The 12,626-nt window shown below is 41.1% G+C and overlaps 1 protein-coding gene across 5 annotated transcripts in view; it reads left to right on the top strand.

Moving 5' to 3' along the window:
* Positions 1 to 6,681, top strand: part of LOC126365842 (protein nessun dorma-like) — a 201,666-nt gene extending 194,985 nt beyond the window's left edge. For all 5 annotated transcript variants that reach the window (XM_050008477.1, XM_050008480.1, XM_050008481.1 and 2 more), the window contains 2 exons: positions 6,021 to 6,157; positions 6,294 to 6,681. In XM_050008477.1, coding sequence (XP_049864434.1) covers positions 6,021 to 6,157; positions 6,294 to 6,432 — 276 coding nt within the window. In that variant the 3' untranslated portion in view covers positions 6,433 to 6,681. The remainder of the gene's footprint in view (positions 1 to 6,020; positions 6,158 to 6,293) is intronic.
* Positions 6,682 to 12,626: the final 5,945 nt, after the last annotated feature.

Raw genomic sequence — 12,626 nt, 5'->3', positions numbered from 1 at the left:
GTCGGGCGACAGACCAACGACGACTGACAACAACCTACCACAACCAACTATGACCGACACAACAAGGAAGAGATAAACAACGGATGCTCGTGGAAACCACAACACCAAACACCAACAGTAAATCCACTCGGAACCAGAGCCAGGCAAAAGTCAACAACGAGCAACGACCAGAACGCAGTACTGCCGAGATAGAAACGAAATCCAGAGCGAGTGCCTGACTGACTGGACTAGGGCAGAGCGGGTCCCTACATACGAAACCGGAGGGAGCGGCTATTGGGCGCTGTCTGCATGTGGCGTAGCGATGGTGCCCTTGCTGCACGAGAGCCACTGCGCGGAATAGCCGCCGCGGAGGCGGAGCCCTCTATTGGCTGACCACGGCACTGATGAAAAGTGTATAGTAATGAAGAAGCATAAAACCCTGTCTGTGCTGACACATATTCTACCCCACACTTCAAACAACTACAATTCAACGGGCAATACTTCCTACATCTACAGCTACTAGAGATTCCTCTCCACTAGACTTTGACAGTTTGTCATATCTAATGTAAACACCAATAGTAAAACTAACTGAAAATCTTCTTCTCCTAGCAGATCTCTTGCCAACAGCCAGCTCCCATTCCCCAACACCCTTCTCCCTCCTCATCCTATCTAGCTCCTCCTGTGGATTTTTCAACTGCACCCGAAGGGCACAGATCTTATGTTCCTGCTCCTCTATCAACTTACTCTTGCTACATAACCTGCAGTTCCAGGAGAGGATCTCACCAGAATGCCCACTGGCTTCCCCACTGCATTCCCCCCAGTGAAAATACTTCGAACAAGTCTCATACCGCAATCCACTACTCACAAACCTACGGCAAAGCCCACACTTCTCACTCATGGTAAAATTTTACTTTTTCTAAGTTCTACTACTACAATAAGAAGACGTTAAAAACCTGACTACAATAATGACAAACTTACTCTACAAGGGAAGTAACTACTATTATTAACAGTATTAATAAACAACAAATGTGAATGTAACAAAAGACTAATACAGAAAGAGAATCAAACGTCTAATGGCACAGTAATGAAGCTGAAAACAGTTCCCAAAAGGTTCTTCTGAAATTATTTTACTAGAAAACACAAAAAACACCGGTTGAAGACTACTAAAGGTCTTAAATAAACCACTATACACAAACAATTAATTAGTACTTAGCTTTTTATGTGCCGCTACATCTGCAACTTGTCAGCGTGGAATGTAAACACAGGTAAGAGGTTATGTTGCTCGATACGAAACACTCACAAATATCAGGTCACAACACAAGGAAGGCAGAGGTGAATGAAGAAACCACTAATAAGTCACTTATATAGTAAATATTATCACAAAAACCTTTAAAATATGTATCTGAAACCTAAAAATATATAATAACTTAGAGAGCGATCTCTCACGCAGTCACTCGCTTCTGACGTCACACCAAAGACTAGAGCAAATTAGTCCTATGAACACAACAATGTGTGATGAGTACCACACACTGAATAACATTTTAGATTGGCATGTATTGCATCATGCAGATTCAAATATTGAATGTATTTTTGTTGTTCACTTTTTCTGTGCAATTTTCTGTGTTTTAGAGCTGAAGATGACTTGTCAGTGAGCCAAGACCGGCAATCAATAATGAAAATTTGTGGTCTTGATGTAGGATTTTTAATCCACACATGTATTAAATCAACAGATGGCATATCTCTCCATTGACAATGTAAAAGAATAACATCAACCGTCATGGACTCTGAAAACGTTGGTCATTCGAAACTGATCTCACACTTTGTCTCGCATAACATTCTGAAAGCCATGGATCAAGGCAATCAGGTAGACACAGTATCTCTTGACTTCCAAAAAGTATTTGATTCAGTACCACACCTATTCTTACTATTGAGAGTACAAATTTGAGGTATTCTTTCAGACTAGCTTGAGGGTCCTTTAGCAGGAAGGACACACCACATTATCTTGGATAGGAGTATCATCAACAGATGTGCCCCAGGGAAGTGTTTTGGGACCACTGCTGTTTATAGCAACCATAGCCTTTTTTCAGATGATGCAGTTATCTACAATCAGATATTGTCTAAAGAAAAAACTGCACAAATATTTGTTAGATGGTGAGAAGATTTTAGTGGTGAAAAGAATCAAAACTGCTTTAAATGTTCAGAAATGTAAAATTTTGTGGTTCACAAAGTGAGAAAAAAAGTATTATTCTATGACCTCAATATCAGTGAGTCACAGTTTGAATCAGTCAACTCATAAATACGTGATCTTACAATTTGTATGGATATGAAATTGGATGACCACAAAGGCTCAGTCAAAGGTAAAGCAGGTGGCAGACATGGTAGAATACTACCAAAATGCACTCAGTCTACAAAAGAGATTGGTGTGACACATCCTAGAATACTGCTCACACGTGGAAGAAGCCCTAGTAATTGGTACAGAGGGAAGTACCTTCTGCCATTCATTTCACAGTATGTGAATGTGTATTCACATAGCACTGATAAGAGGAGGGCACTTGAGGGTAACAGCGACGTCCATCTCCATTGATCTCTATTGGCCCCTGACTGTCTTCTCATTGTACAATGTTTATGTAAATTGCAGGAATTGTTGCCTAAATCTCTTGCCTTGTGTCTTTTCTCCCCCGTTAAGGTTTTATACCCTTTTCCTTACATATTACTCTGTCTTGCCGTTGTGCTTGTAAGACACTCTGCAATGCAATGTGTGACGGTGAATAGTTTGGGGACCAGTATCATTCCTTTGCTTTCCCTCCACGGTTGTGAATTGAGAATGGGACGGATGACAGTGAATGATCCTCCGTGTGAGCCGAGATTTCCCTGACGATTACCAAAAATATAAGTTGGAGGAAATAATACGTTGCCAAAGTGTTCTCAAAATTCACCATATTGGCAGTTTAACAGTAAATGTCTCTGTAACGAACTGTGTTGTTCTCAAATCTCCTCTATTAATTTTATATAGTAACTCTGTAAGATGCACAATATACGCAAATCAGTCAACTAAAAGCTCCCTCTTTAACGGGCAATGAGACTGTGGAAATTAGAATGTGTGTGAATAATTGTAATAAATAGATGGTATTTGCAGTCAGTAGTGTATGGAACCAGGCACTTGATACAGAGAGATCGCATAGGAGTACGTTCCATGTTACATACCGTGATAGCAGCAAATGCTATGAGTGATGTTTCATCGTTGTCACCAGTGTATTGCTGGTCATAGTGGCACTACTATATCAGATACATGGGGGAAATTTTGTTACTACTCTGACACCTAGTTGGTTTTGTGACAATGGCAATTGCGGACAATGTGGAAAGTTCTGATTTTCATCAGTAATTAATGTGACTAGTGTGCTGAGAATATTTGTTACAAGTTACGAGGGTGGTTTGAAAAGTTCTCGGAACAGAATAGGAAAAAAAAGTACTTACATCACAGAAACTTTATTTTTTATTTTTCAGTGTAGTCCACTTGTAGATTAATGCACTTGGTCCAGTGATGTTCCAGTGTCTCGATCCCATCTTCAAAATGAGTTTCCTCCAGCCCTGCAAAATAGTTTTCAACTCCGGCTATCAATTCTTCGTTTGAAGTGAATGTTCATCCACCAAGAAAAATTTTCAGATTTGGGAAGAGATGGAAGTCCTACTGAGCCATATCAGGTGAATAAGGCGGGTGTGGCAACAATTTATACCTTAGTTCATGTAATTTTGCCATGGAAACGGCACATGTGTACGGTCGTGCATCAAGAGTCACGACACCCCTCTTGCAAATAATTTTTTCATTTCCAATTCTTCAGTTAAAATGGAATGTACCCTTTCAGGTGAAATCTTGCAAGCACGAGCAGTTTCACTCACTTTCAATTGGTGATCGTCCATGACCATTTTGTGTGCTGTTGCAGTGATTTCTGGAATAGTGACAAATCTTGGCTGACCACTCTGCAGATCTTCATATAAGCTCTCTCAACCAAATTTAAATTCATTTGTCCACTTGGCAACAGTTGAATATGAAGGAGCAGAGTCTCCCAGTGTATTCTCCAAATTGATGTGAATGTCCTTTGCTTTCATACTTTTCTTTACAAAGTACTTAATCACTGCTCGAATCCCAAGACTTACCAAGCGGGAAAGTGCCAGTAGATAGGCACAATAAATAAAACACATAAACACACACACAGAATATCGAGCTTTCGCAACCGGTGGCTGCTTCGTCAGGAAAGAGGGAAGGAAAAGGAAAGATGAAAGGATGTGGGTTTTAAGGGAGAGGGTAAGGAGTCATTCCAATCCCGGGAGCGGAAAGACTTACCTTAGGGGGAAAAAAGGATAGGTATATACTCGCGCGCGCGCCCACACACACACACACACACACACACACACACACACACACACACACACACACACACACACACACACACACATATCCAGACACAAGCAGACATATTTAAAGGCAAAGAGTTTCGGCAGAGATGTCAGTCAAGGCGGAAGTGCAGAGGTAAAGATGATGTTGAATGACAGGTGAGGTATGAGTGGCGGCAACTTGAAATTAGCAGAGGTTGAGGCCTGGTGGATAACGAGAAGTGAGGATATACTGAAGGGCAAGTTCCCATCTCCGGAGTTCTGACAGGTTGGTGTTAGTGGGAAGTATCCAGATAATCCGGATGGTGTAACGCTGTGCCAAGATGTGCTGGCCGTGCACCAAGGCATGTTTAGCCACAGGGTGATCCGCATTACCAACAAACACTGTCTGCCTGTGTCCATTCATGCGAATGGACAGTTTGTTGCTGGTCATTCCCACATAGAAAGCGTCAAAGTGTAGGCAGGTCAGTTGGTAAATCACGTGGGTGCTTTCACACGTGGCTCTGCCTTTGATCGTGTACACCTTCCGGGTTACAGGACTGGAGTAGGTGGTGGTGGGAGGGTGCATGAGACAGGTTTTACACCGGCGGCGGTTACAAGGGATTGGAGCCAGAGGGTAGGGAAGTTGGTTTGGGGATTTCATAGGGATGAACTAAGAGGTTACGAAATTTAGGTGGACGGAGGAAAGACACTCTTGGTGGAGTGGGGAGGATTTCATGAAGGATGGATCTCATTTCAGGGCAGGATTTGAAGAAGTGTCCCTGCTGGAGAGCCACATTCAGAGTCTGATCCAGTCCCGGGAAGTATCCTGTCACAAGTGGGGCACTTTTGTGTTTCTTTTGTGGGAGGTTCTGGGTTCGAGGGGATGAGGAATTGGCTCTGGTTATTTGCTTCTGTACCAGGTCGGGAGGGTAGTTGCAGGATGCGAAAGCTGTTTTCACTTGTCTTTCAACAACATCTTTGCCTGTGTACTTCCACCTCGACTGACATCTCTGCCCAAACTCTTTGCCTTTACAAATGTCTGCTTGTGTATATGTGTGTGTGTGTGTGTGTGTGTGCGAGTGTATACCTGTCCTTTTTTCCCCTTAAGGTAAGTCTTTCCGCTCCTGGGATTGGAATGACTCCTTACCCTCTACCTTAAACCCCACATCCTTTCGTCTTTCCTTCTCCTTCCCTCTTTCCTGAAGAAGCAACTGTTGGTTGCAAAAGCTTGAATTTTGTGTGTATGTTTGTGTTTGTGTATCTATCGACCTGCCAGCGGTTTTGTTTGGTAAGTCACATCAACTTTGTTTTTAGATATATTTTTCCCACGTGGAATGTTTCCCTAATCACACTAAATCACTATGTGGGAATAACAACAGAGGCACGTCACTGCCACAGCTCTCTTCCAAAAGCAGTGACATGTCACGTGTTTACAGCCAATAGTCCAATAAATGTCACATGAACAACTCGTTGCGCTAGTGCTCATCTGTTGTGGCTATTCCGAGAACTTCTCAAACCACCCTCGTACATTTCAGTTACCTTTCTATTCAGACCAATATTTCAGCAATTGCCAACTGCATTGTAAACATGCCTTCTGCTTCCTTAAATGTGTGACTTATCAAAAATGTTGTTGTTTGTTATAACCGTGAATAATGTTTAATTTACAGGTTTTTGGCGGGGCAAAACTATACTTACATGACTCAACAATACTAAACTGCAAATGTTATGGAATAAAATGTGATGTTCATAGTGATGAATTGATAAATAATGATTACAGAATTGGTTCAGAAGAACTTTTAACGAAGTAGGTATTTTAATTTATTATGTCTCACTCGCAAATAATACAAGTATCACTCTCAAATAATAAAAGTAACAAAGTTCTCCTATTTTTCTATTTATTTCGCATAGAAAATGCAAGTTATGACATTGTTTTGTTACAGTATTAGTGAAATAAAATTGGACAGCACAACAGTTGAAGACAATGCTAAGGGGGACGTCATCATTATGAAGAATCACAAAAACTGTCTTTATGATTATCTTGAGAATATGCCATTTTATTCAGCTGTGACCATAAAATGACACACTTTTTTTACCTTTTTGTGTTGTGGTGTAAATACTACATTAACAAAATCCTTTGAATCTTTCCTACTATTTCTTAGAATTCTTTTTAACATTAGAATAAGGATTCTTGTGTTCGACAATGTTCTATAAGCAATTTGTCTCCGTGTTTCCAAGGAAGAAGTGAAAAGAAAGAGCTCGTCGATTTTGTATCTTGACAAAGCATAAAAATTCTCTTTTTAAATGAATAAATCAATTAAAAACTCAAAAGCAGTTGGTGATTTCCTGAGTTACGTGACTAAGGAGTTCCATACACTTCTTTGGACTAGTAAAGAAGTCAGCAACACATTTGATCTTCATAATGTAAAAAACAATGAACAATTGTATCTCTGTCCTGTATGTTGTAAGATGACTGTTACTTCACATTCTTCTATAATAATAATAATAATAATAATAATAATAATAATCTAGAGCTTTTCGTAACAGAATTAAAGGTTACTCACCACAAAATTTGACCTTCAAGAAAAAAGATGTGAAATTCCACTCACCAACCAAGAAAAGTGTAAAGAACATGCACATTACTTTTCCAGCCGTATTAATCATCCTGAACCGTGCAAACGATTCCCACACACATCCCCAAGTTACACGAAACCTGTCGCCTATCCACAGACACAAGAAGAAATCTGACACCACATCACAAATCACACAGATCATTCAGGACGTAACGCAAAGTGAAGAACTCCCAGATGACTGGAATTGCGCACTCATCCACCCACTTCACAAAAAAGGACACAAATCTGAAGTGAATAACTACAGAACTCCCCCCTTTCCATTCCTTACAAAGTCTTCTCCGCTTGCCTCTTACAGTGCACACAAGAACAACTTGAACCACTAATGTGTGAATATCAAGCAGGGTCCAGACCTCACAGATCAGGCAACAAACAAATTTTCAACCTGAAGGCTACACTGAAAATCTGAGCTACATGAAATCTCTCAACAATCTGCACATTTGTCGACTTCAAGAAAGCTTATGACTCCATCGATTGACAATTCCTGTTTAATTTACTCAAAGAAAACAATCTAGAGCCTAAAACACAATGCCTCATCCAACAAATCCATACAGACACAACTTTCAATGTCAAATTCAACGGAGAAATCTCACACCATTTTTCCATCAAGACTGGCGCCAGCAGGGCGATGGCCTCTCCCCGCTACTTTTCAACATCATTTTAGATAAAGTCATCAAAGAATGGGAAAAAGGACTGAAAAATCAAAACATCTGGAGACCCATCAGGCTAGGAAAAGCAAAGGGTAAAATCGGAGTCACAAGCCTAGCCTTCACTGATGACTTCGCAATCCTCTCTAGTAATGAACCAACAGCAATCCATCAGACTGAAGTCCTCAAAGAATTTGCTGAGAAAGTTGGACTGCAAATTTCTTTTTCCAAAACTGTATTCATGGCTACAAATCACATCAAAACACAAAATTAAATCACAAAATATGTCATAGTAAAAAAGGTTATCCACTTCAAGTACTTAGGAGAAATTATTGAGCTTATAGGTACACAAAGATTAGCACAAAAAACACGTGAACTCAAAATACAGAAAGCATATAGGAAAGTAGCAAGCATCCACAATAAAAAATGCATAAACGTCAACACAAAAGTTCAAAACTACACGACTGTTAACAAACGTGAAATACTCTATGCCAGTACGACTCTAAATCTTAATTACGAAGGAGACTTCGAAAATATCAAAAAAGCTGAAAGAAAAATCATATGTAAAATCCATGGCTCAAAACTCACAAACAAAGGATACTGTCAACAACCACACACATTCACAAAAAAAAATTCCAACATCGAAACCAATTTCCACAAACGATGACTGAAATTCTACAGATACTTCATGAGACTAGATGACAACTGACTAACAAAGAAAATGTTCACGTACTTACAGAAACTGAAAATGACAACAGTTGGGCTAAAACAGGTCCAAATTGATCTAAGAAATGCCAAAATCTCTCCGACAGACATCAAAGATCGAAACATCTGCAGACATAATGTCTACAGCTGGAAAATTTCATCAGAAGACAAACCCAAAACACCTAGAAGAAAGTGATCAGATGAACATTGAACTAAGCATAGCGAAATGATGAAACAATTCTGGAAGAATAAGAAAAATAACAGCCACAGATCATAATTTGCTTTATGTAACAGTATAAATAAATGAATAAATAATAAATAAAATAGAAAGAAACATTCCACATGGGAAAAATATATTAAAGACAAAGATTCCAAGACTTACCAAGCGGGAAAGCGCTGGTAGATAGGCACAATAAAAGAAACACACACACAAAGTTTCAAGCTTTTGCAACCGGCGGTTGCTTCGTCAGGAAAGAGGGAAGGAGAAGGAAAGATGAAAGGATGTGGGTTTTAAGGGAGAGGGTAAGGAGTCATTCCAATCCCGGGAGCAGAAAGACTTACCTTAGGGGGAAAAAAAGGACAGGTATATACTCGCGTGCGCGCGCACCCGCCCCCCCACCCCCTCCACACACACACACACACACACACACACACACACACACACACACACACACACAGACATAAGCAGACATATTTAAAGGCAAAGAGTTTCGGCAGAGATGTGAGTCGAGGCGGATGTGCAGAGGCAAAGATTATGTTGAATGACAGATGAGGTATGAGTGGCGACAACTTGAAATTAGCGGAGATTGAGGCCTGGTGGATAATGAAAAGAGAGGATATATTGAAGGGCAAATTCCCATCTCGAGTTCGGATAGGTTCAGGTATTCAGGACTGGAGCAATCTCATTATGAAAGCTGCCACCCTTTCCATATCAAACGGTCCCTTCCCTACAGCCTAGGCCTTCATGGCAAACGAATCTGCTCCAGTCCTGAATCCCTGAACCATTACACCAACAACCTGAAAACAGCTTTCGCATCCCGCAAATACTCTATCGACCTGGTACAGAAGCAAATAACCAGAGCCACTTCCTCATCCCCTCAAACCCGGAACCTCTCACAGAAGAACCCCAAAAGTGCCCCACTTGTGACAGGATACTTCCCGGAACTATATCAGACTCTGAATCTGGCTCTCCAGCAGGTATACGACTTCCTAAAATCCTGCCCTGAAATGAGATCCATCCTTCATGAAATCCTCCCCACTCCAACAAGAGTGTCTTTCCGCCGTCCACCTAACCTTCGTAACCTCTTAGTTCATCCCTATGAAATCCCCAAACCAACTTCCCTACCCTCTGGCTCCTGCCCTTGTAACCGACCCCGGTGTAAAACCTGTCCCATGCACGCTTCCACCACCACCTACTCCAGTCCTGTAACCCGGAAGGTGTACACGATCAAAGGCAGAGCCACGTGTGAAAGCACCCACGTGATTTACTAACTGACCTGCCTACACTGTGACGCTTTCTATGTGGGAATGACCAGCAACAAACTGTCCATTTGCATGAATGGACACAGGCAGACAGTGTTTGTTGGTAATGAGGATCACCCTGTGGCTAAACATGCCTTGGTGCACGGCCAGCACATGTTGGCACAGTGTTACACCGTCCGGGTTACCTGGATACTTCCCACTAACACCAACCTATCCAAACTCCAGAGATGGTAACTTGCCCTTCAATATATCCTCTCTTCTCGTTATCCACCAGGCCTCAATCTCCGCTAATTTCAAGTTGCCGCCACTCATACATCACCTGTCATTCAACATCATCTTTGCCTCTGCACATCCGCCTCGACTGACCTCTCTGCCCAAACTCTTTGCTTTTAAATATGTCTGCTTGTGTCTGTATATGTATGGATGGATATGTGTGTGTGTGTGTGTGTGTGTGTGTGTGTGTGTGTGTGTGTGTGTGTGTGTGTGTGTGTGTGTGTGTGTGTCGAGTATATACCTATCCTGTTTTCCCCCTAAGGTAAGTCTTTCTGCTCCCAAGATTGGAATGACTCCTTACCCTCTCACTTAAAACCCACATCCTTTCATCTTTCCTTCTCCTTCCCTCTTTCCTGACGAAGCAACCGCCGGTTGCGAAAGCTCGAAACTTTGTGTGTGTGTTTGTGTGTTTTTTTATTGTGCCTATCTACCAGCGCTTTCCCGCTTGGTAAGTCTTGGAATCTTTGTTTTTAATGAATAAATAATAATTAGTACAAATGTGGTAAGAAAAGCTTTTATAGGATTTAAAATACTTTAGGGATGAAAGAGCCAACCCACCAAATAATAGTAGCATTGAGTTGTTGACAGGTACACAAAAACAATAAAAAATATCCTACACAAAATCGTGCACGCAGAGACGCACTCGCACGAGCGCGCGCGCTTACACACACACACACACACACACACACAGTACAAAGTAATTTAAGATTGTTACAGGTACAAAGAGTTAGAAACACATACATTAGGTTGGCCCATAAGTTTGTAGTGTTTTTGTTTTGAATATTGATATCCCGGTTGCTATGAGTTTGTATAATGATTTTAATTTTTTATTTGTAGTTCACTGTTGCTATTTGAATGTATATTTTGTCATTTGGAGACACTGAGCGAAGCTGTTTTGGCGTTACTGATTCCACATTCAGGAGGTTTGCTGAAGATCATTTCAATGCATTAATCCACAATGATCTATATCGGTATACTCAAGAGCTGGCAAATTTGATGAACTGTGATCATTCCACCATCGTGCAATATTTGCATATAATGGGGAAGGTTCAAAAATAAGGTTTACAGGTGCTGTTTGCTCTAAGCAAAAATCACAGAAACCATATACTTGCTCATCATCAATTGGCTTTGCAACAACACCAACCAATCCTATCCTGTATGGTTACTGGTAATGAGGAATGGTGTCTCCATGCTAACATAAAAAATAGAATAATGTTTGGGCCCAAACAAAGTAGCAAGTCCTCATACAAAGACCTGTGTCCATCCACAAAAGATAATATTATGCATCTGGTGGAACAGCAGCGATGTGGTGTACTATGAATTTCTTCCAACAGGTGTAACAGTCACTGCTAACATTTACACTGAGGTGAAAAAAGTCATGGTACACCTCCTCATGTACTGTCAGATTTGCTTTTCCCTGGCACAGTGCAGCAGTTCTATGTGGCATGGACTCAACAAGTCATTGGAAGTCTAATGCAAAAAATACCAAGCCTTGCTTTGTCTATAGCCTTTGGTAACTGCAAAAGTGTTGCTGGTGTAGGATGTTGTGCACGAACTGGCTTCCCAATTATGTCCTTTAAGTGTTTGCTGGGTTTGATGTAGGGCAATCTGGCTGGGCAAATTGTTCACTCAGATTGTCCTAAATGTTCTTCAAACCAGTCGTGAACAATTGTGGCTTGGTGATGTGACATTGTTGTATGGGAACATGAAGTCCATGAATGGTTGCAAATAGTCTCCAAGTTGCCAAAACCTCCATCACCTTGCACAGTGCCTTGTTGACAATGTGAGTGAAGTGATGGGATCTCTTGCTTGTCTGTTAGCACTGAGAACTCTGTGCAAACATCGCTGCTTTCAGTCATTAACTGAAGGCCATAGGCCACTGCATTGTCCATAGTGAGAGATAATGCCTGAAATTTGATATTCTCAGCACACTCTTGATACTGTGGATCTCGAAATATTGATTTCCCTGATTATTTCTGAAGCGGATTAGTGCATGCATTTAGATCTAACTACCTTTTTATGTTCAAAGTCTGTTAATTCCCTGTGTGGCCATAATAACATCAGAAACGCTTTACAAATGACAGCTCCACCAGTACACTGCTCTTTTATACCCTGTGTGCACGTAGTACCGAAGAACAATGACCAGTAAGACTGTGCAAAGTGATGTTACTCCATGATAACGCATGCCCGCGTTCTGTTAGATTGAGAAAAAGCACTAACAGGGGTTGGGTTGGGAAATCATTCTGCACCCACCTTATTCACATGATCTGTGCCCTCAGATTTTCACCTATTCTGCACTCTATCAAACAACCTTCAAAGAACTTCCTTCTTGGATGAAGATGTGTTCTGTGCTTGGCTCAGGGGTTGTTTGCCTCAGAACTACATGTAATTGATTTCTACAGTCACTGAAGTGGAAAGTTACTGCAGCATTGGCAGACTTGTAAACAGCGAAGGAGAATATACGAGGCTTGAATGAAAAGTAATGCCTCCACCTTTGTTAGTTGGGTTTGGATGGGAATATTTTATTAAATTAAACACA

This window comes from Schistocerca gregaria, chromosome 4, assembly GCF_023897955.1.
Source record: "Schistocerca gregaria isolate iqSchGreg1 chromosome 4, iqSchGreg1.2, whole genome shotgun sequence".
In the NCBI taxonomy this organism is placed as follows: domain Eukaryota; kingdom Metazoa; phylum Arthropoda; class Insecta; order Orthoptera; family Acrididae; genus Schistocerca; species Schistocerca gregaria.
This window is presented reverse-complemented; position numbering and strand designations above follow the sequence as displayed.